Consider the following 23785-nt stretch of genomic DNA (forward strand, 5'->3'; position numbering starts at 1 on the left):
CACCTTTTATGGGTGACACCATTAGTAACAAATTAGAAATCTTGGTAAGAAAATTTTTTAACATTGTCTAATATCGGTCATGTCCATCACAAATAAATACTGCGCCTCAGTTAAATTAATTGCAGTTTATTTTGAGCGTAAAAAAAAGCAAAAGGGAGATACGAATGCATAAAAATTAAAACATTTGAATTTTTATTTATGTTTTTTATTTTGATTGAGGGTGATAAAAAAAAAAAAAAGTTTCAAAAAATTTAAAATGTTTCAGAATTTTTTTTCAATTAAAAATTTATTAATGGGGAGTGATCATTGTTTATCGTAATAATAATATAAACAAAAAATATCGTAATAATACATTATATATGAATATCAAATATATCAAAATGGAATATTCTAAAATAATTCGAAAAGAGAAAACGAATAAATATATAAAAATAATTTTTTTTTGATCTATAATAATATCTATAATATCTATAATATCTATAATATCTATAATATCTTTTATTAAAATATCTTTTAAATATCCTAAATATCCTAATAAACCTAAATAACCTAAATATAATGATAAAACGGGTACATCAAATTAATTAATTGTCGGATGATTTTTTATTGCGCAATTTATTGAACTGTTAACCATGCTGGTTTCGCAATATATATACATACAGTACATGCATTATAAAACCTAACCTTTTTTTTACTAATGATTTAATAAAACACGAGATATGATGAAGTTTCTTCCGAGAAATGTTAATAAAATAATAATATAATTTTTTTCCTTCTTTTATCTGTTTATACATAAAAAGAATTATCATGCTAAAATTACAAAGTTGTTTATTTTTTTTTCTTGGCAAATACCTTTTGATATATTTTTTTTTTCTATTGGGGGATGTTTAAAAGAAAGTTTGGGGACGTTTGAGAGGGAACGTTTTTGAGAAGTTTAGTTCTGGTCTGGGTGGACCCATTTTATATTATTATGTAATAAAAAAAAAAACAAAATAAAAACATTATTACGAGAATGAGAGAAGAGAGATAGAAAGGAGAAATTAAATAAAAACCAAATAAACTAAATAAACTAAATAAGGAAAGAAAAGGTTACACTGCGGAAGTTAACAAAAAGTGGTAAAAAATGCGGGAATAAGCGAAGAAGAAATAAAAATAATTAAATAAAAATAATTAATTAAAAACCATTTCATCGGTGAAACCATGCCATTCTAACCACGTTTCTTTTCCATGAAGATCTCACAACAGGTATCATTATTCACAATACTTTTATAATGACCATTTTTAGATCATAATCTTCGGAGCACTTCGGACTTTACCATAACACATATTTTAATTATATTGACACATCATAATAATAATTTTCAAATATTTACATAATTTTATATAATTTTCCGACCTTTTTTTTTATTAAAATCTTTTTTTAGCTTCACATTGACGTACAATTATTCATTGATTATTCATTTAAAAAAAGTCACAATGACCGATTTTGATGATTCTGACGATTCTGACGTAAAAAAAAAAACTTCTTTTTTGTTGGATCGACTTTTTTGTAAAAGAGGGAAATTTTAGATGAATTATTGGCGGAATGAAAGTATGTCATACGACTTGCTGCATTACGCATTTAGACGATAATTAATTAAGTCTATAAAAGTGAACTTTACTAAAATAATCTTAACATGAAATTTTTTTTAACCGAAAATTTGATTATTACTACTAATTTAGCTAATTTGGAAAAAAAAGGAACAATCACTACAATCACTTTTTTATACCATTTAGTTACATTTAGTTTGAATGCTTTGAAAAAAAAAATATTTATAATATTTTTATAATATTTTTATTAATATTTTATAATAAAATATTTTTATATATATATAACAAAAAGAATAGGAAATTAAATAACCAATCATTATAACAAGATTTTTTTAAAGTTTTTTAAGTTTCTTTAAATAAATCTTATTATATTGTAACTAAAATTTGACGAATCATTTTATTATTTGAAACATGTTTGAGGATAAAATAAACTTTAATTTTTTGTTACATGGGATTTTCAAAAATTTAGAGTTACAATTATAAAGATTTGGGGGGGGTTTGGAAAAGAATAATAATAATCATAATATATTGGGTAAGAAATGGTAAGAAAAAAAAGAAAAAAAAAAAAAGAAAGAAATGTAATGAATAAAAAATTGAACATATAAATATTAAATTTATAAATGTTAATAACCCGAAAAAGTTTTAAACTAAATGTATATCATTCATTCATTGTGTAAATTGTGTAAATCCTTAATAAGGGATTGTCCGAATAAGTTAAAATGACAATGTTACAAAACCCGCACAACCAAAGTAAATCGGTAAACTTTGAATGTTTGAATGGGAACACCGTATATTTTTATTATTATTATTATTATTATTATTATTTCTTTTTCATCCTTGTTTTCCGAAAATATGAAATTTTTACATCACTTGTATATAATGAATTTTTGAGCCACGTATTTTTAACTCACACTAAAAAAATTATTCAACCTATTCAACAAATCTATATTTGGTAAAGTAAAAATATTTTTTTACAATTGTTTTAAAAAATTATTCATACAAATTGTTGTTGTTGTTGTATATTTACAATATACATGTTATTACGTATTTTTAATTTTAAATAAAGACAATAACAAAAAGTTTGGGTGACACAGACTGACTAAATGACTAACTCGGCAGAATGTTCAAGTAGTTCGACTTAAAACCTTTCATTTGATTAACAAATCTAATTATTATAAAGTATTATATAAATACCATATAATTAACGGTCATTGTATGATTTTTTTTTTCAACAATGTAAAAAAAATTAAATAAATTATTACTAATATTTTTTTCATACTTTTTTTCCCTTTTTTTCCCTTTTTTTTTTTTTCTAAAAAAAAATAAAAATAAATTTACCATATTAAAATATCAAAATATTAATGTTTCTCTTTCATAAAAAATTTTTTTTATTTATTTTCCAATCACGGACAATTTTTTTTTCTATAATATGATTCCCCGAACTTAAATGGAACTTAAATGAAGTAATCTAAACCGACGGCCGTAAAAAATATATATATATATAAAGGGGTTCTCAAACAATTCTAAAACTCTAGAAAAAAAAAATATATATATATATATATTTCTTTTTTTTTAAAAAAAAAAACCAGGGACCTAAATAAAAATATATATATATACATATATACATTATATACATATATATACACATAATTATATATATATATATATTATCTACGTTGTCGTTTCATTTTACCCCTTTGCTTCATTCTTCGTCACCTTTTTTTTTTTTTTTTTTTTTTTTGAGCGGAGTTTTTTTAAGTAACGCCCTTTTATTACCTTTTATTACTAAATTACTCATATTACTATTACCTTCATATAATCAGCCACACTAAACTGACAGGGGGTAACCATTTTTAAAGTAATATATTTTTTTTTTTATTTTAATCCCATTGTAAGCCATTTATTGTTCCCATTTAAAATTATCACATATATCACACAAATATCAAATATATATTGTTTTTATATAAAAAATTTATATATTATTTATATTATTAACAATATAAATTTATTACTTTAAAATTAAAGTAAAGCATAACATAAATAATCTGCACATTATAATTTAAACCCGAATACTTTATAGTATCCCGCCCAAAACAATAACTCATATTTAGTTTATTAATATATATATAAATACACATTGTGAATTTTTCTTATAAATAACTGTTGAAATACCGAAGAAACCATTTTTTTTCAAACAAAAAAAAATTATTTTTTTTTTCTCCAAAAAGCTCAAACTTCTTTTGAAACAACATTGAAAGCAAATCTTCTTTGATCCACATTCAATTGCTGCTACTAAATATAAAGTAATTTTACGCAGCGAAGAAAAAAAAAAGAAATTTATATAAATATTTTTACATTTTATTTTAAAAAAAAAAAACTTCTTCCAAAAAACTCTCAAAACTCACATTATTTTTTTTTGCCCCTTAAACTTTTTTATTTTTTATTATCCGGTCCCTTTCACGGAGATATTTGGATCTTTTATATATTTTATATATATTAGATCTTCTAAAACCTTTTCCCCCTCACATTTATTTACTTTTTAAAGTGACATTTTAATACAATAGTCCTTTTTTTATTATACATACATAATAATAATAATATATATTTTTTTTGTCTTACGATAAATTTCATTTAAAAAGGACCTTTTCGTACCTTTCCCTTTCAAAAAAAAAAACCAGAAAAAAAAAAAACTTTCATCACATACCTTTTACATTTCTTTCATTTTTTTTTTTTTTTTCTTAATGACCTCTCGCGTATCATATAATAATAACAAACGCGCCTTGGTTGAAACAACGATCAACGAACATCCTTTCACTACGTCTTATATTAACAATCAACTTATTGATACTAATCTTAATAATAATCAAACAACGACAGTAATGATGAACTCACAACAACAACCTCTTTCCCAACGTTCTACAAAACGTCGAAGAAATCGAGATACTCCTCCAAGACCTTTAAATTCTTTTATGATATATCGAAGGGAATATCAAAAAAAGATCAAGGAACAAAATCCAAATATTCTCCTTTCAGAATTATCTCGTATTTCAAAATCCGCAGCTGATAAGTGGGCAAGTGAACCACAACAAGTCAAACAAATTTATGCGGAGAAGGCTCGAGCAGAAAAAGAGCGACATATGAAATTGTATCCAAATTACGTTTATTGTCCAAGAAGACCATCAAGAAGTAAACAAAGAAAGAAATCAGCTTCTGAAGGTTCTTCGTCAGAAAAAATGTCTCTCAGCTTTTTACTAAATGATGAGAGCAATGCCTTTCGACCGTACAGTCATCCCAACCATACTTACACACCAATGTAAATTTTGAGGCCGAAGAACGTATTTTTTGTGTAGGGGATTGCCGTTGACGACAAAAAAATGGATGATGTTTGAAAATTGATTTGAATTTTTTAAAAGAAACAATTTTTTATTTCTTTTTTTTTTTTTTTTTAAAAAAAAAAAACTAATTTTTTTTATTCTTCGTTATTAAATTTCTCATTTTTTCTCATTTGCGTTTTCCCATTGAAAATGGTCAAAATAAGATAATAAAATAATTAATAATAATAATTTAGTAATAGTTTGACTTTTTTCTTTGTATTACACAAAAAATTTTATTTTACCTAACGTGAAGAGAGAAATTTAAGAACGATCAACAACTTCTTTTGTAAATTTTTTTTTTCATTTATCATATCCCTTTCGACATAACGTTTTTTTTTTTTAACCTCATTTTATTAACTCTTTTTTCGATAGTAGTAGTTATTGAAACACAAAAAAAAAACAAATTTATAAAAATTTATTTTAATAACAACGATGCAAATATATTCAAAAATTCTAATTTATCGTACATATATATATATATATATTATTTATGCTAAAATTTTTAAGCTTTCCCCTATATTTGCGTATTTAATTTTTTCTTTTCGTAGCCCTTTTTTCTTATTATTATTTTCAATCTTCATTTTCTCAATTTCTTTTTTTTTTATAATCGAACACATACATATATCATTTTTTTTTGTAAGTAGTTTTTTTAGTATATATTTTTCCCATTATCATTTTTTTTTCTTTCATATAATCCTTTTTTTTTTATATACAACACACATTATAATATACATACAACACACGACACTATGGGCAAGCTTAAAAAATTATATATAAGCATTTTTTTCTTTTATTCTCGTTTATCACAAAAAAAAAAATATTTTTTTTTCCGGTTTTGGTTATTTTAATAATTGCTGTATTTATTTTTTTGGGATATAAAAAAATTTTTATTAAAAAAAAACAAAATAAAAAAAAAAAAAATTTAATAATAATATTATATATTTTTTTATCAATTGCTTTTTGATTATCTTTTTGAAATTTTTTTGATTAAAAACGAACTAAAATTGTAATCGGTTAAAGAGATAACGTAATTAATGTATTATTAAAACGCCAGATTTATACGTCATTGAAAATTATCTTGTGTTTCAAAAATTTCCCATGTTTTAAATTTTGTATTAATAAAAAAAAAAATTTTTTTTTTTATCATTTTCTTGATGTATTATATAATCGAAGCCATCGGCGAATATCAACTTTCGCGTGTAATTGCGTTTAATACGTTAAAAATACGTTTTAATAAATATAATCGGTCATTGAAATTTTCCATTTATTATTTTTTTTTTATGTTACATATTTTTTTCTCCAATGTTATTATATAATTCGGTTATATAATAAACTTGTAATTAAACTTGTTTTTATTATTATTTAGAAAAAAAAAACCTGTATCGAATTATTAAAAAATATATATATAATCAGATGTTATATCATTATTATCAATAGAAATATATTTTTTGCAATATCCGTAATTTAATCCTTAAATGGGATAATTAATTTTTTTTTCTTTTGACCATATGAAAAGTAAATTTCGGGAAAGTTATTATTAAAAAAAAAAAAAAAATATTTTTTTTTTATTTATTATTTAAAATAAAATAAATATCTCATAATAATTAAATAATTTGTAATAATTGTTGAAAAATTTTACATTGTTTTAAATTATATTTACATTATATAAATAATTTTTCTTAAAAAAAAAAATAAAATTTCCTTTCCTTTACTTCTTTTAAAGTTTTAAAATAGAACAATAAAATTTTTTTTCTGCACATGTTCATATCCATTAAATTGATTTACCGAAAGATGTTCTTTTGATTTCAGATGACTAAATTTGAGAACAATGTGTAAAACAATCATTACAAAGGTTTATCTAAAGGCTAATTTTTATCAATTTTACTTGAACAAGATAAATTGAATGAAATGTGGCTCATCGTAATCATCATTCGTAATTATTCTTCTCTAAATGACAAGTTAAAATAACTAGTTACACGAAAACCTAAATTCGACAATCCTGCACAAGAATAAATAAATTAATTTTTTTTAAGTTTAGAAAAAATATAACTAATCTGTAATTATTTTTAACAATGACACTGTTTCGTTAAAAAATCCTGACCCATAATTACGCCGAATTACTTTTAGGGCGTAACCTAAAAAAAATGCATTTTACTATTTTTTATTTATCTATTTTACTTTTCATGGAAATTCTTATCCTTATTAAAACATTTTTTTTTTTATTATTATTTCACTAAAAAAGTTATAACCTTTTGATTTTCATGCGCGTTTTCAATATTTAAGGTTGAATTATTATAAAAAAGGTTTTTGATTCCCTCTTTCTTTTTAGGGGAGTTTTGGAAATGATTTGTAAGTTTCGAGTTTTTGTTGTGTGTTGTGTATTGTGTGTTGTGAGTTGTGAGTTGAGTTGTGAGTTGTGACCAAACTTGCTGTTGTTCCCCCAATTTTTTTAGAGATTGTTTTGGTCAAACATATGATTTTTTTTTTTGCCATTTGTCCATTGTTTTTTTTTATGATTAATAAAATGTTTCATCTATGAAAAAAAATTTTCTTTTTAAAGTAAATATTTTGCTTTTCCGTTACATAAGAATCATAAGAATCAAGATCATTACAGGAATTTATGAATGATTTGAATGATTTGAAATCCCAATTAAAAACAATGGCAAAAAATCAAATCAGTCGTGAAATCAACACTAACCCAAATTTTGATCTAGGTTTAAAAAAAATTCTGGTCAGACTAAAATCAAACAATCGTACTGCCCAGTTAAATTTTCTATCTGCACGTGATTTGTTTTTTTTGTTATATGTGTTAAAATTCAATTTATATGATTTATATGCAATAAAATGCAATTTTATGTATAATTTTCATGTAGTCATACTATCAATCACAGTAATTTTTTTTTTTTCGTTGTTTTTTATAATAAAATAATAATAAAAATAAATTTTTAAAACAAAGTAAACGTTATGCGAAAGTAAGACTTTTGATTGGAATGTTAGAATTATATCTTTTTGAGAATTACTTTTTCCCACCTGAACCTGCATAATTGATCATCGTGCGTGGCCAACATGAACTTCATCTTTGTTTAAATTATTAAACAAAGAAAAAAAATTTTTTTTTTTTTTGTTTTTTTTGTTTCTTTTCAATTTTTTTTTATTATTTTTTTTTTCAACATTTAGTTAACAAATCATAAAAAATATTATTCGTTCAATTTTTTTCCTTCTTTTTTTAAAATAGATCTTTTGACCTTTGAATTTTTTGGTTTTACTCTTTAATAATTTACATGTGGTAAAAAGATGATCGTTACGAAAAAAGAACAATGGATTCTATTATTTTGAAATTTTTTTTTTTTTTTTTTTGTGTTTAACGTTAAACATCATAACATCATAACATTCATTTATTTTAAAAAAAAAAACAAATCAATTACATAAAAATAGAATTTATTCATTATATTGTGAACAAAAAAAAAGGCTTGTTCAGTTGTTCCCATGAAAAAAATTTATTTTATCAATCAAACTTGGTATTTTTTTTTTTCTTTATCATTTCAATTTTTACAAAGAAAAAAAATAAAGAATCGTCATTTACAATAATTTTAAATAATCCAATAATCTTTTTTTGATTTACTTTGCAGTTTGCAATAATCAAATAATCAACCTTCTTTCTTTATATTCTATACATCGATTACTAACATTTTTGATTATTTTTTTTTTGTGTATCCTCGGAAAAAAAATTTATTTCTAAAGAACTTTTTTTCTTTTTTTCTTTTTTCTTTTTTCGATCAATCAATCGATTTCACTTACTGTACTTGGTACACTACGTTATGTTGAATGCGTTGAATGCGTGCGTTGTAAAATAATGAGTTCAAATACGGGTACATTAATAATAACAAAAAAAGTGTCTTTAAAGAGAAAAAAAAACCTTATCATGGACTGTAATCACTGTTTGAGCTGTACGAGCTGTACGGATTGTAGGATTGTTTGAACTTATTTTAGAATCTTTTTTTTTTTAAATCTCTTTTTTTTTTTTTTTATAATCTCAAATTTCTCAATGAAGTTTAAATGAAAATCTTTTTTATTATATTTTTTTTTTAAAAAGGAATTCTATTAAAAACATCCATAAATGTGTTAATGTGTTATCTCGAAAAATAATAATAATAAAAAAAAAACTGTATTGTTCTAGTAATAATAAAAGATTCGGTAACAATTTTATATTACTTTTTTTAAAAAAAGTAAAAAGTACATTTTTTGTAAGTATTGTAGTATTTATTGTATTAATTATCCTTTTAATTTTTTTTTTTTTTTTACGTTGATCACGATTATGTAAAAAAAAAAAAGGATTTTTTTATTTTTATCTTTGGACCCTTTTGTCACAAAAAAATTTTTATGGGAAAAAAAACTTGTTTATTCTTTCTTGGTGCTTACATATTAAAATTACATTGTAATAATAATTCATTGTGACTCTTTTTTGATACGAAATCATTTCATCCAAATAGATATACAATAGTACATTATTAAAACTGTAGTACATCATTATCATAATGATATCCATTGTCTTGAAAAAAAAAAAATATTCAATTATGATAAGGAAAAATTATATTATATTACGCGTCGCGAATGTTCACATCAAACGTATTTTTCATCACAATTTTATTACATTGTTTATACATTGTTTAATAATTCTGAAACTTATCAGTTATAAAACTAATAATATATATGCTAAATACAGTATATATGCTAATATATTTGATATACCGTATATATGCTAAATATACCGTATATGCTAAATATATATAAACTAATATACCGTATATGCTAAATATATGTATATAAAACTAACATACCGTATATGCTATATAAAACTAACTAATATATAAATATAACTAATATAAAACTAATATGTATATAAACTATGCTAAACTAAATATATATGTAGCCCAATATTATCCAAATTTATCTAAGAGATAAGGCATTTAGGCTTTGAATTTTTTTTTTGAAATACGTGTTATTACGTTATAACTTTATTTTAATTATAATGTATAATTATTTGTTTAATCTATAAATTATTTGTAAATATCTAAATAATATATATACATATATACATTTTAAATACACACACACCGCATACGGATACAAAGATAAAATTATTTTACATTATGGTGGTTTTGGTATTTGGATACATGAATTACATTCTTGGACGAAAAAATTTAAGGAGAAACATTTGACATACATCTGTTTGATACTGGGTTACAATAAAATTGATAAACAAACATTATTCATACTTATTCATTTACTCTATTCATTTACTCTATTCATTTACTCTATTCATACTTTATTCATACTCTTTTAATATTTTAATATTATGACAATGAATATGATGAAAACAATCGATAATAATACTTTGACAATAACCGCGATAACCGTAACCGTAGAGGTCGTCTCTCTTCAATTCTTTCACTTTTTTTAGCTTTTTGCTAGGTGATGGAACAATAGGACTAAACATTTTATTATGGTTACACATCGAACAATAGACATTGTTCTTATATAAGTTACACTAATTAATTTTTTGGCCTCACTCTTTCAATTTATATCCAATCATGTCATAAAAATGATTTGCCCAATAAATTAAAAAGAAAACTTTAAAAATTCTGCGGCGTAAATTCTGTAAATGTTTTGCATGGTCCCAAATAAATTTTCTAGCATTTTAATTCGCCTTCAATACTTCACTAAAAAAGTGTTAACAAAAAGCATTAATTTGTTTAAATTAAATGTCAATCTTTACCCCACTCCCCACTATATTTAATTTCTTTTCTTGGTCTTTATCAAAAGGAAATGTTAATATGATTGAATGGTGATTGTGTTGCTTTGCATAAATTCCCGCCCCACATTATTCGCTTATTATTAACTGCCAAAAGATAAAGCAAAAAAGTAATAACAATAAAGTAATTTTTAGAAGTCATAAAATGTGTGGAGGTGTTTACAAAATATTTTTGTTGTTTCCAATAACATAACGACTTGTCAAAAATATATATCGCGTTATATATATTTATTATATAAAAAAATTTTATATTACCCCGCAAAAAGAAAACAAAAGATTTCTAAATACCTGTAAATATTTGTATGGTCAACTTTTTTTCTTTCTTCACGATCGTTGTCATTTAAACAATAAGGTAATATGTGAAAAAATTTCTCACGATGTTTTTATAATAACTACAAATTAGTGTTTAATATATGCCTATCTATAAAAAATTTTTTTTTTCTGCAGCAATCCTAATTAGAAGGAAAAAAAATCCTCTTAAAATTTTTTTTTTTTTTTTTTTCAGAAAATCAGATTCCGTTCTCCGGATATACTAATTAAACAATAAGGTTTAAACAAATAAAAAAATTTTTTTTTTACTATTATTATTATTAAAATATATTATATTATAAAACTAAAGTAAGATATCAAAAAGTAAATAAGTTACTGATAAGGTTTAAATGTTTTACTTTTTTGTTTTGAATGTTTATCTTATGCTTATCCTTGTTGTCAAAAAAAAATGAAAAGGCATTATTGAGTATTCAGCATTAATCTTCTTTTGGTACTTGGCATAAATACATAATTATATATATAATGATATCAATTATATGTAATTTAAATAATGTGAATATGTGATATATTTCTGGTGAATTTGTCGAGGTAAAATGATTTTTGAAACAACTAGGAAAAAAAAAAATGTGGTGTGGCTTGTTAAAAAAAAATAATTTATTTGGAAAATTATAAAATTTGAAATAATCATTATGAATTTGGTATACAAAAAATATTACATTATATTACATTATAAATGTTAAATGTATATAATAATAATACAGTATATAAATATATATTTTTATTAAACTTTTTGTTAACGAAAAAAAAATTAATTTTTTTTTATTGACGGAAAAAAATTTCGAAATTTGGTAATTTTTTTTAATTGTTTCACGTGTTTCATTTTGCCATTGTTATAAGTTTTTGATCATCTGATCAACTAAATTGTATCATCGAAATTTTTACATTGAAAATTACGGATTTTATAAATGGAATCAATATAATTTGTACTTTACTTACTTTACTTACTTTACTTGATTTTCAACTAATATATTCAATTATATTAGTTGCACATTTACGAGCCAAGTTCGAGATATTTATGACATTTAACAGGTATTTGTAGGTTGTGAAATATCTTGAAAGGTGATTGATATGTTTCAATAATGTAGAGTCAGTACTGTTGAGTACTGTGAGCAGTTCGTTACTAAAGCCTGTATTCCAGCTTTTGATTAAACAATTAGTATGTTCAGATCCAAACAGTTCAAATAGTTTTATTCTATATTCAATTTATAAACCACTTCTCACATAATACCTAAAATTTATATCAGGGCATACATGGGGCGAATTATGCGAATTATGTTCAAGCCATGTCGAAATATTACGGCACATTACACTAATTCGCCCGTAATACTATTTAATATGAAAATATTACGGCACATTACACCACATTACACCAATTCGGCCGTAATTTAATATTAATCTTTGAACAAAAGTTTGAACGCCGCCTAAAATGCTGAATTATCTGGAATAATTACGCCCCATATATAGGGTAAGAGTGTCAATTTTGATTAGAAATTCACTTCTCTTTTCTTTATAAAATGCAAGGTTCAGTACTGTAGGAATTACAAAATTTATATGTACTTGTTTATAGTTCAAAAGACCATTTTTCACGTGTACACATTTATCGATATCTGTAATTTGTAATATTTGTTAAGACAACATCTTGTATGTATTGAAAGGTGGGATCATAATAATGTGTTTCTTTAATGTAATCTTCAATGTATAAATCATCAAATTATTTATTCGTGATACACACACACATATGAAGGAACATGATCCTAACATGTTTATACCGTTTTAACATTTTAAACAAGAGTATTATTAACAAGGATTTTGTCAATAAGGATTTTAAGGATTTTTTATTAACAAAGATTTCATTAACATTAACAAGGATTTCATCAGCATTTAACAAGGAAATTTAACAAGGACTTCATCAGCATTTAACAAGGACTTTTAAACATTAACAAAGAATTTATTAACCTCGATAAGGATTTCATTAACATTAACAAGGAATTCATTAACGTTAACAAAGATTTCATTAACGTTAACAAGGATTTCATTAGGAATTCATTAACGTTAAAAAGGATTTCATTAACAAGGATCTCATTAGCATTAACAAGGATTTTAGTTATTCTGTAAGATGTATTTTAGCTTATTAATAAACAAGCACATTCATATAGATTAACAGTTTCTATATGGAAGTAATATACATAGTTTTTACAATGTCGAAATTTCAATACATGTAAGCGTCAAGTTGAGACCTTATATTTATAGTATCGATTAATCTTTTGATTAAATATATTGCTATTAGACTTAAACAATGGTGTAATCCTCTTGATTCGGTCATCGGAGCAAGTCTAAATATCAAAACCACATCACACGTCTATTTATTGTATGATTGACTTTCTTCATAATCATAAAATCCTCTTCCAGTTTTTTTTCCTAGCCAACCAGCATCAACATATTTCTGTAATAGTACGGCAGGTCTATATTTAGAATCGCCAAGTTCTCTATGTAAAACTTTCATTATAGATAAACAGGTGTCCAAGCCAATAAGATCAGCCAAAGCTAATGGTCCCATCGGAGTATTTGTACCTAATCTCATTGTAGTATCAATATCATCACGTCTAGCAACCTTCTGTTCTAAAATTATCACTGCTTCATTAATATATGGCATTAATAATCTATTTGAGATGAATCCTGGAGCGTCTCCAGATATTGTATATGTTTTTTTCATAGATCTAGCCAATTTCTTTGTAACGTTAAGCGTGTGTTCAGAAGTAATCAACCCTGGAATAATTTCCACTAATCTCATTATCGGCACCGGATTCATAAAATGCATTCCAATTACCTATTATAAATTTTTTTTTAAAATTAATTCAAATTAATAATTGAACAATAACAAGATTAATTATCGCTTTTCGAGAATCCCAAGAATAACTTGACCCGGAATATAACCTTATCAGGCTTCTTTGTAGCGGCAGCTATTCCCGTGATGCCAATACTACTTGTATTAGAAGCTAATATAGTATTTTCATCTGTAACAAGATTCAATTCCGAGAATATTTTACGTTTTGTATCCATATCCTCTACTACGGCTTCAATAATAAAATCTGCCGAAGATAAATCTGAAATTGATGTCGAAATTTCAATGCGTGATTTTGTATCGGTGGCTTGATCAGGCGTAATTCTTTCCTTTGAAATAGCTTTTTCAAGTAATCTTTCTAGATATTATATTGAGCAAAAAGTAACTTAATAATGTTAAAATGTCTTTTGTTATTTTTTACAAAATTTAAAGATTACTGACCTATGAAAGAAAATGCTTTATCAGCTTTTCTAGGATCTAAGTCGAATATCTTGACAGGCAATTTAGCGACATTAGCTGCCACATATGCAATACCCGTTCCCTAAATTTAGAAAGATATAATTTAATTTTTTTTTTTCATAATCAATTAAGTGAATAAATGAAAATTAGATACCATTTGGCCTGCTCCAATTACACCAATTTGATTAATCCCATGATCCTTTTCGTATTATATCAAATAATTAAAAAATAAGTTTAAAATTAATTAATTAATTTATAAATGTATTGCCTACGTTCGTAATTTTATCGGATAATGGCGGTACTGAATAATGAATGTGTGCCTAAACAAGAAAGTAAAGGTTAACCCAAAAGAATCACTTTCAAAAATGACAAGAAAATGTTTTTTACCTTTGTCAGTAGACTAAAATTTTTATTCTTTAAGGCAATACCAACTTGACCGAAAAAGATATTTCTTTTAATATGAATCATTTCTTATTTAAAGTAATTTTTTTTTTTATAACTTAGTGGCTAAGCCGAAATAAATAATGCAATTCTCAACAGGGGTTGGACGGGTTAGACGCTTAGTGGCTTGGCTATACGAATTATAGAAGTTATAGCAGGGGACCTGGTACTGCTGATCTTTTAGACAATCTTTTAGACTACACTGCCTGCCTACCTACACAAGCTATTGTGAAATTTAAAGTAAAACCCTACCGTCTCACCATTCTGAAAGCTAAAAAGGCGTAGCCCAACTTGTATAGGAAACTCTAGAATAAAAATAATGATCCAAAACATACTCTATTAAAGAGTAAATCGAAATGATGTAATAAAAAATTTATTATAAAAACTAGTAAGTAATAATAATAATACTTATTAATTATTACAGTATGGTTAATTTTATGGTTCCGAGTAACTAGTAAATTTCAACTACCGTAATTTTATATAAAAATACATTGTAATTCGCTATTTAAATAATATTTGAACAATACTTTTTGTTATAATTTGCATAATTACTTCTTTTGATCAATCTATTAAGTGAATATCTTTTTCAGATTTAATGTAGTTAGTTTTGATGCTAACCTATTAAATTAACAACAGTTTCTGATCCGCCTAATGTGGGATCGGGATCTAAATTTTTCAGCTGGAATATTCATGCCAATTAAATAAAATAATTCACCGCCACCATGTAGAATTGTATTTAACACATTCACTTTACACCACAACTCCACAAGATACCTTCAAACTCTTTTGAGACGATAATCACGTCTCGTTGTTTTTAAGGAACAACGTTATTTAAAGAATATTACTAAAAACTACTAAAGATACCGAATTAAACATTATCTTGCGTATGATGATTTCCTCATTTCAATAATCTTCGCAAGTAGTAAAAGCTCTTTACTGATTACTTACGCAGGCTTTCTATATCATACCTACAATTTGCCAAAATCTTGGAAAATTAAAAGAATTTATCTGAAATAATAACCAATAAATGATTTCCTTTCAAAATAGTAGATTTAATAAATATTTCCTCTTATAGATCTATTCCATCTAATAGTAATAAATTTCGGGCAAATTTGACCATAAACCTTTAAAGAGATTATCTATTTTTACATATAACGCTAATAGTATTAATATGAAAAAAAGAAAAACAAATGGAATGAGCAAAAATTACAAAATAACATAAAACAAACTGGTATTGGATTAACAGTAAATTTCGGCTAAAGTGCATTTAAAGCGCTCAAAGTAAATATTAACTTTTTTTTTATTTATTTTATTTCTAGAAGAGTATCTATAACATTAACAGTATATATACATAAAGGAATACAGGGACTATTCAGGTTATTAGAATTGCGAATCTAATCCCACAAAGTAGACTAAACAGTTATGCAAGACCTCACCCTTCGAACTAAATTATACTGGTAGGAAAACTACGCTACTACCAGCACTGAAAGTAAAGTAAATAAATATTAACTTCTAATGTTCTAATGATAAAGAATATCTGAATCGGGGTCTGCTGATCAGTCAAGGGTCCTGTTCGATGCAGATTTGTTGAGCCAATCAGAATTTACTACGTCTAATCGTTGTCAAAAAGTCAACTTGGGTAATATTCTTTACAATCTTATATTTTTTTTCTTTTTTCTTTTCTTTTTAGTCTTTTAATAATTAATGTTTTTTTTTCCTCTATAAACATGTTTAAATTCATATTCACATTATTTATTGGTTTTCTATTTATCATTTTTACTGTTTATAAACAATTCAAAAATCAAGCACAACAAAATCGTAAATTATTTTTTGAAAAATTACAATGGTCGAATCATAAGTCAGAATCAAGACCTTTAATAATTGGATTTTTTCATCCATATTGGTAAGTTTCTTTATTATGAAGGTAATTATTTTTATAAGTTATTGATCAATTATATTGTTGATGATATTCTTAAAATCTTATTTTTGATTACTTTAGCAATGCTGGAGGTGGAGGTGAAAGAGTATTATGGACCTCTATAAGAAGCATTCAGATAAAATACCAAAATGTGATTTGCGTTGTATATACAGGAGATACTGATGTAACAAAAGATGAGATTTTGGAGAAAGTTATGGTAAGTCAATAGTTCAAGGATAAGGTTCTTTTACATTATTATTAATTTTAATTACAATTCGAAATTATTAGTCCCGATTTAGCATCAAACTTAATCCAGAAAATTTATTCTTTGTCTTTTTGAATAAACGAAAATGGGTAGAGGATGTCAGGTAAAAACTGAAGATGATATTTTTGACTTGATGAATTACTATTTAAATAGATATTTAATCAATTATAAATAGATATCCTAGATTCACTTTATTAGGGCAGAGTCTTGGTTCAACAGTTCTTGGTTTCGAAGCCTTAAAAAAGCTTACACCAGATTTCTATTTTGATACTATGGGTTATGCATTTACATATCCTTTAGCTAAAAAAATGTTTGGATGCAAAGTTGGAGCTTACGTGCATTATCCAACTATAAGGTATTTTAATACTGTATACTATCCTATTTAAAATACTTGTTTTAAATGTTGAATTTTTTCTCTCCTTTTTATTTAATTTAGTTCAGATATGCTTAGTAAAGTTCAAGAAATGAGACCCGGATTTAATAATGATCAATTGATCGCCAGAAGTCGAATACTCAGCGCTGGAAAGATTCTGTATGTTTCAAAAATTTTTCAAAATCGAATATCACCTAAAATATTTTAATTCCTTATTCCTTTCTATAGATATTATCGAGTGTTTGCTTATCTTTATTCGTTAGCAGGTTCATTTTCTGATATAGTAATGGTAAATTCAACTTGGACAAAGGGACATATAGATCAATTATGGGGGGTAAATAGCAAAATAGTTTATCCTCCATGTGATACTGCTTCACTAACTAAATTACCTTTAGAAGACAGGCAAAGAACTATAGTTAGTGTTGCTCAATTCAGGTTTGTTGAATCTATTTATTTTAAAAGATTGAAGCATTAAAAAATTTATTAGAAAATTTTTATTCTTCCTTATGCTAATAGACCGGAAAAGGATCATCAGCTTCAACTTCAATCATTACGTTGCTTATTATCAAATTATCCAAATTTCCGGCAAGGACCGGAAAAAATTGAACTTGTATTAATAGGCGGTTCTCGTAATAAAGATGATGAAGATAGGATACAAAAATTAAAAGAGTTATGTAAAACACTAGATATTGAGGTTAATATTTGTTATTAAAACATTTATTATCATCATTTCTTTCCCGTTTTAATAAGATATTTTTAATTGGCATTTATAGGATAATGTGACTTTTGAAATCAATGCAAGCTTTGAAAGGCTTGTTTATTGGCTTTCAAAAGCTAAAATTGGATTACATACAATGTGGAACGAACATTTTGGAATTGTTGTCGTAGAATATATGGTATTTTAATATTAAAAAATTATTTTGTTTAATTAAATTTCTCACGAAAAAAAATGCTTATAAATATAATTTTGTTAGGCTGCAGGATTAATTCCAGTAGCTCATAATTCTGGTGGACCTAAAATGGATATTGTTATTCCATATAATGATAATATAACAGGTTGGTAAAAAGAATATTTCATTAGTTTTTTCTGTTGTTTTTAATTTTAAATCTTTTATATTAAGGTTATCTTGCAAGTACACCGGAAGAATTCGCAACAAAAATTGCCAATGTATTTTCTTTATCAGAAGAAGAATATAAGAATGTGCAAATTAATGCTAGGGAAAATGTAATAGGCAAATTTTCTGAAAGTGTATTTCAAGAATCAATATCAAATTTGCTGGGTCCTATTTTACAAGAAAATAATAATTAATATAATTAAGTTATTTATTAATTAATTAAAGAAAGTAAAAATTTTATTTAATTTATTTAAAAAAAGAAAAAATTATTATTTATATAGAATCAATTTATATAGTTAGAATTTTTAGACTTTTGGCTTAATTTTAATCAAAATAACGGGTGTTTAAAACCCTGGTTTCCAAAAAAGGTAATTTTTTATTAAATGTTGGTCGGAATTAAATTTAACGAAAAAACAAGTTAAATGTCAAAAATAAACCTTACAAAACAGGCAAAAATACACTTATTGTATATTTCTTTTAAGTTATATTTAAACAAAATAATATTTAGAAATGATTTTTTTTTTAACAAAAAACATTGTATAATTCCCATCTTCTGATGAATCTCCATTATAATTTTATATATATACAACTTTATTTTTTTAATAACAAAATAATATTTAAAATCAATAAATATAAATTATTTGAATCATTTGAATCAGATCAATCAGATCATAAGGATTATAAATGATTAGCATTCACTATTTATACCAAAACTGCCATCTTGTAATTATACCTGCCATTCATATTTATCCATATTAATGGGATTGAAAGAATCCCAAATTCCATTCCAATCCCAAATTCCAATTCCAAATCCTATATTCTATACAATCAAAATAATTATGAATTTTTGATTTTTTTTCTTATATAAAACTTATTACTTTTGTTTAATCTTTTATAAAATATTTTCATGTGAAACAATTATAAAACCTAAGCTTTTTTTATTGATTTTTATTTTATTTATTTTTTTTTTATATTTAGAATTTATTAATTTTGACACAGCTTCATACAAAATAAGATAGTAACTATCATAATACATGAAAATAGGTCAGCAACCCCGTTGTGCAATAAGAGATCATTATTAAACTTTGGTACAAATGTACCATCACACCAAAAAGAAAAATAGACATGGGAAAAAAAAACAATTAAAAAAAAACAAAAAATCCCATATACAAAAGCGACAACAAAATTAGCAAATATGTAAAATAGGGAAACAGTTAGTAATGAAGTCACGCTACAATAACTTCTTTAGAACTTATCAAAATTCTCCTAGCTTTCTAAACATCAACCTTATTTCTGCTAGTATTGTAAACTTGTCAATGCCGCCCAAGGTCTTATCTATATTCTTGATTTCCTTGGCCACCTTCTTCTTCTTACTCGACTGAGTGTTAGTATTTGTTATTCGAACCTTGGAGTCACCTTCTTGATTCACCTTCTGAGAGCATCTTCTTCTTTGTTTCAAGTTAAAGGTAAAATATTTCATTCAATCACCAGTAAATTCGTCCAAGCTAATTGATTTTTATTTTATTTTATTTTATTTTTTTTTAATGATTTATATATGCTTTATTGATATTAAGTTTATATACCATACCAATAAATTATCATAAGCTATATCCACCCAGAAGGATGCAATCATCAAAATACCAATACAAATAAAAATAAAAGTAAATAAAAATTATTGATACTATGTTTATTTATAAAAAAAATTTTTTTTTTTTTTCCCATTCCTTTTCCTTTCAGAATTGATGAATTTAAATTCATAATAATGTTAGTCATGTTGTTATTAGATTTGCTATAACATTGTTAATAATATTTTTTGTTTTCTTATAAGCCCAACTATACCACCAGTTATTACTAATCAGTAAGCACATCTGATCACGTATTGGGAAATTTTTTGGGGAAGCTACGATCTGCGCAGATTTTTAGAAATTATATCTGTGCGATCTTATATCTGGCAGAAACATTAGAGGAAAAATCCAATAAAAAACTGTGCAGATTTTATAAATAACAAATTCTACGCAGATTTTTAAATCGAAATACCTCAGCAATTTTTTTCAGTAAAATCTGCGTCACAATAATACAAATTAATTTATTGCATTAATTACTAATTTATTTATATAATTAAAATTACTTTTTTATTATATATTAACAAGTTTACAAATACAATTGAAATCTATTACTAGTCATTGCTATTCATCATCTCTTTAGTGCACATTTACATGTTGTTAATGGTTTGGAATATTGTTCCAGTTGATTCGATTCCAACAAACAACGGAGACCTACAAATGAAAAAAAAATTTCAAGTTGAAGTTGAGTTTCAAATATATAATCCAGCAGTCCAGGATCTAAACATAAAAGAAATGATCATTAGTATAATGATCATTAAAAAATAGAACTTTAAAGTATTTACCTTTGAAGTTCTTAAATACTTTAAAGTTCTTCATAATGGGAAACTGTAACCTAAAATAAAAGAAAAAAATGAACATTAGTATAATGTTCATTAAAGAAAGCAAAACAAAAAAGAACTTCAAAGTGTTTACCTTCGAAATTCTTCATCATTACAGTTCACCATTCTAAGGACTTTCAGCAAAATGTGAATCTGGAACCTAAAATAAAAGAAGAATGAACGTTAGTAAACGTTTGTCAATAAAATTAAAAAAAAAAATTATTTTTTTTTGAAAGTTTGTTTTACCTTCAATGGAAGTCCGAAACTTGTTTTTCGGCTTTCTTTGCCTAAAAAAAAGAAGTACGAACGTTAGTGAACGTTCGTTTAAATAAAAAAAAAACTAAAAATTTGAAAGTTTTACCTTCGAAATTCCGTCCTAGAAGCGAAAATCTACAAAAAATAAAACTGAAACGTTAGTTAACGTTTCATTTAAATAAAATAAAAAAAAAATAGAATTTCGAAGTATTATCTTCGAATTCTGTCTGGAAGCTGAAAACCTTAAAAAAAAGAATAAAAGAATGTTAGAAACGTTCTTTTATAAAGATAAAAAAAAATATAAGTTTTGTGACGAAAGTTCGTCACAAAACTTACCATATTGAAGTTTTGAACTTTGGAGTACCGGAACTTATAAAATAAAATAAAAAAAACGTTAGAAATGTTCTTAATAAAATAAAAAAAATTTTTAAAGTTTTGCAATGAGACGTTATGAAACTTACCCTTTATTTGTTTCGGAAACCTATAAAGTACCGAAACCTACAAAAAAAAAAGAAAACTGAAACGCACATTAGAAACGTTTCGTTTAAATAAAAAAAATCAGAATTTTGAAGTTTACCTTCGAAATTCTGTTCAGGAAGCGTCCAGAATGCCGCGTTCTTACAAAATACAAAATGAAACGTTAGAAAATGTTCATTAAATAAAATAATAAAAATTTTCGAAGGCTTTACCTTCGATATGAAAGTCCAGCTTGTTAATCAGCTTCCTTTAACTAAAACAAAAGTAAATGAACGTTAGTTTAACGTTCATTATATTAATTAAAAAAATATATTTTTTTTTTTCAAAGGTTTTACCTTCGATATGGGAGCCCAGAACTCAGTTTCAGCTTCCTTTAACTAAAAAAAAAGACAAAACGTTAGTTAACGTTCGTCAATATAAATTAATTTTAAAAAATTGATTTTTTTTTTCGAAGGTTTGTTTTACCTTTGATATAGGAGCCTGGAACTCAGTTTCAGCTTCCTTTATCTAAAAAAAGTAAGATGAAATGTTAGTTAACATTCATCAATAAAGTTAATAAAAAAAAAAATTTTTTTTTTTCAAAGGTTTTACCTTCAAAGTAAAGTCCGAAGCTGTTTTTGGCGTCCAGAACCTATAAAATATAAAAACGAATATTAATTAACATTCGTTAAATAATAATATAAAAAAATTGAAGGTATATATAGGTTTTACCTTTGAACTTTATCTTCGAAATTAACGTCCAGAGCTATTCTTTGGCGTCCAGGACCTATAAAATGTAAAAAAATGAACATAAGTTACGTTCGTTAAAATAAAATTAAAAAAAATAATTCGAAGGTAAAGTTTACCTTTGAAATTAGAGTCCGGTGTCATTCTTTGGCGTCCAGGATCTATAAAATGTAAAAATGAACGTAAATTAACGTTCATAGGTATAAATAAAATAAAAAAAATTCAGAGGTAAATTTTACTTTCAAAATAAATGTCCAGAATCGTTCTTCGGCGTCTAGGACCTATAATCGAACGTTAGCAACGTTCGTTAGATAACTTAATTAAAAAAGTTATTCGAAGGTCTTATACCTTCGAAATAAATGTCCGGAGTTGTACTTTGGCTTCCAGGACTTAAAAATATAAAAAATGAATATTAGTGGCGTTCGTTAAATAAAAAAATTATTTTTTTAAAATAAATTAAGTTTCGGAAGTAAGCATACCTCTGAATTCCAAAAATTTTCAATAAATTCCATTCAGAACCTATATAATATAATAAAAAAATTATTTTTTTTTTGAAAATAAATTAAGATTCAGAGGTAAGCATACCTCTGAATTCTAAAATCTTTGATAGGTTCCATCTGGAACCTATATAATATAATAAAAAATTATTATTTTTTTTTAAAATAAATTAAAGATTCAGAAGTTAATATATCTCCGAATTTTAAAATCATTGATAAGTTCCATCCGGAATCTATATAATATAAAAAAAAATATTTTTTTTTAAAAAATAAATTAGATTTCGGAGTAATGATACTCCGAATTCCAAACTAAATTATCGATAGGTTTCATCCGTAACCTATATAATATAAAAAAATTTTTTTTTCTTTTTTTTTCTAAAAACAATTAAAGTTTCAGACATGCGTCTGGTCCCCTAATGATCAACTTTGGCAATTTCCATATCATCAATTATTATCATATTATCTATTCTGGATGTGCACAAATAAGCCACATCACGATACCATCGAGCTACTCTTTATTGTACTGGAAATAATGCTAATTTATGGTATTGCTTCCATGTCATAAGATATATACCTCTAATAAATAATTGATCAATATAGAATATTGGATAATGTGAGCTTTGATTGATTCGGAATATATATTTTGTAAGCAGATACTGTTTAAAGAACTTTAATAACAGCTCTTTTCCTCCTGAAATACTCCAGGTTGATCTATTAATCGGATCCGTTGCCATTGATATATCGAGAGCTTTAGCTATTACTAATGCATTAAATGAAATGTTTTTCCTAGTTTGAATTTTTATCTAAGAAGATCACAGTTAAAAATTGGATCTGTGATCAGTGAGTTAAGCTGCACGTCTCTGAGTCT

General features: G+C 24.8%; 6 protein-coding genes across 6 annotated transcripts; 3 read left to right on the plus strand and 3 right to left on the minus strand.

The window, feature by feature from the left end:
• The first annotated feature begins 3782 nt into the window (after window positions 1–3782).
• Window positions 3783–5856, plus strand: OCT59_030141 (uncharacterized protein). The gene has a single exon (XM_025318535.2). The coding sequence runs from the start codon at window positions 4332–4334 to the stop codon at window positions 4905–4907; it is 576 nt and encodes a 191-aa protein (XP_025175895.1). The 5' UTR covers window positions 3783–4331; the 3' UTR covers window positions 4908–5856.
• A 7448-nt stretch (window positions 5857–13304) lies between these two features.
• On the plus strand, window positions 13305–13970 carry OCT59_030142 (uncharacterized protein; the record flags this gene model as incomplete). Its single annotated transcript, XM_066146465.1, has 3 exons — window positions 13305–13324; window positions 13394–13474; window positions 13559–13970. 3 exons carry the CDS (start codon window positions 13305–13307, stop codon window positions 13968–13970), a joined length of 513 nt encoding a protein of 170 aa, XP_065995106.1.
• Window positions 13971–13989: 19 nt separating this feature from the next.
• OCT59_030143 (uncharacterized protein) lies at window positions 13990–14875 on the minus strand (the record flags this gene model as incomplete). The annotated part of the gene is made up of 5 exons (XM_066146466.1): window positions 13990–14306; window positions 14390–14489; window positions 14562–14606; window positions 14680–14727; window positions 14795–14875. The coding sequence occupies 5 exons, from the start codon at window positions 14873–14875 to the stop codon at window positions 13990–13992; spliced, it is 591 nt and encodes a 196-aa protein (XP_065995107.1).
• A 1700-nt stretch (window positions 14876–16575) lies between these two features.
• Window positions 16576–19061, plus strand: OCT59_030144 (uncharacterized protein; the record flags this gene model as incomplete). Its single annotated transcript, XM_025318536.2, has 10 exons — window positions 16576–16751; window positions 16848–16983; window positions 17055–17134; window positions 17207–17386; window positions 17468–17563; window positions 17633–17839; window positions 17921–18098; window positions 18178–18300; window positions 18379–18460; window positions 18526–18713. The coding sequence occupies 10 exons, from the start codon at window positions 16576–16578 to the stop codon at window positions 18711–18713; spliced, it is 1446 nt and encodes a 481-aa protein (XP_025175897.1).
• Window positions 19062–20712: 1651 nt separating this feature from the next.
• On the minus strand, window positions 20713–21088 carry OCT59_030145 (uncharacterized protein; the record flags this gene model as incomplete). The annotated part of the gene is made up of 3 exons (XM_066146467.1): window positions 20713–20861; window positions 20927–20976; window positions 21057–21088. 3 exons carry the CDS (start codon window positions 21086–21088, stop codon window positions 20713–20715), a joined length of 231 nt encoding a protein of 76 aa, XP_065995108.1.
• An 841-nt stretch (window positions 21089–21929) lies between these two features.
• Window positions 21930–23037, minus strand: OCT59_030146 (uncharacterized protein; the record flags this gene model as incomplete). Its single annotated transcript, XM_066146468.1, has 9 exons — window positions 21930–21947; window positions 22030–22071; window positions 22160–22201; window positions 22286–22325; window positions 22406–22460; window positions 22540–22581; window positions 22660–22701; window positions 22769–22809; window positions 23006–23037. 9 exons carry the CDS (start codon window positions 23035–23037, stop codon window positions 21930–21932), a joined length of 354 nt encoding a protein of 117 aa, XP_065995109.1.
• Window positions 23038–23785: the final 748 nt, after the last annotated feature.

The sequence above is a fragment of the Rhizophagus irregularis genome, chromosome 9, assembly GCF_026210795.1.
Source record: "Rhizophagus irregularis chromosome 9, complete sequence".
NCBI classification, from domain to species: Eukaryota; Fungi; Glomeromycota; class Glomeromycetes; order Glomerales; family Glomeraceae; genus Rhizophagus; species Rhizophagus irregularis.

Excerpts from the sequence above, each read along its gene's own strand:
- OCT59_030141 (XM_025318535.2), top strand. The coding sequence starts at position 4,332 with ATGACCTCTCGCGTATCATATAATAATAACAAACGCGCCTTGGTTGAA.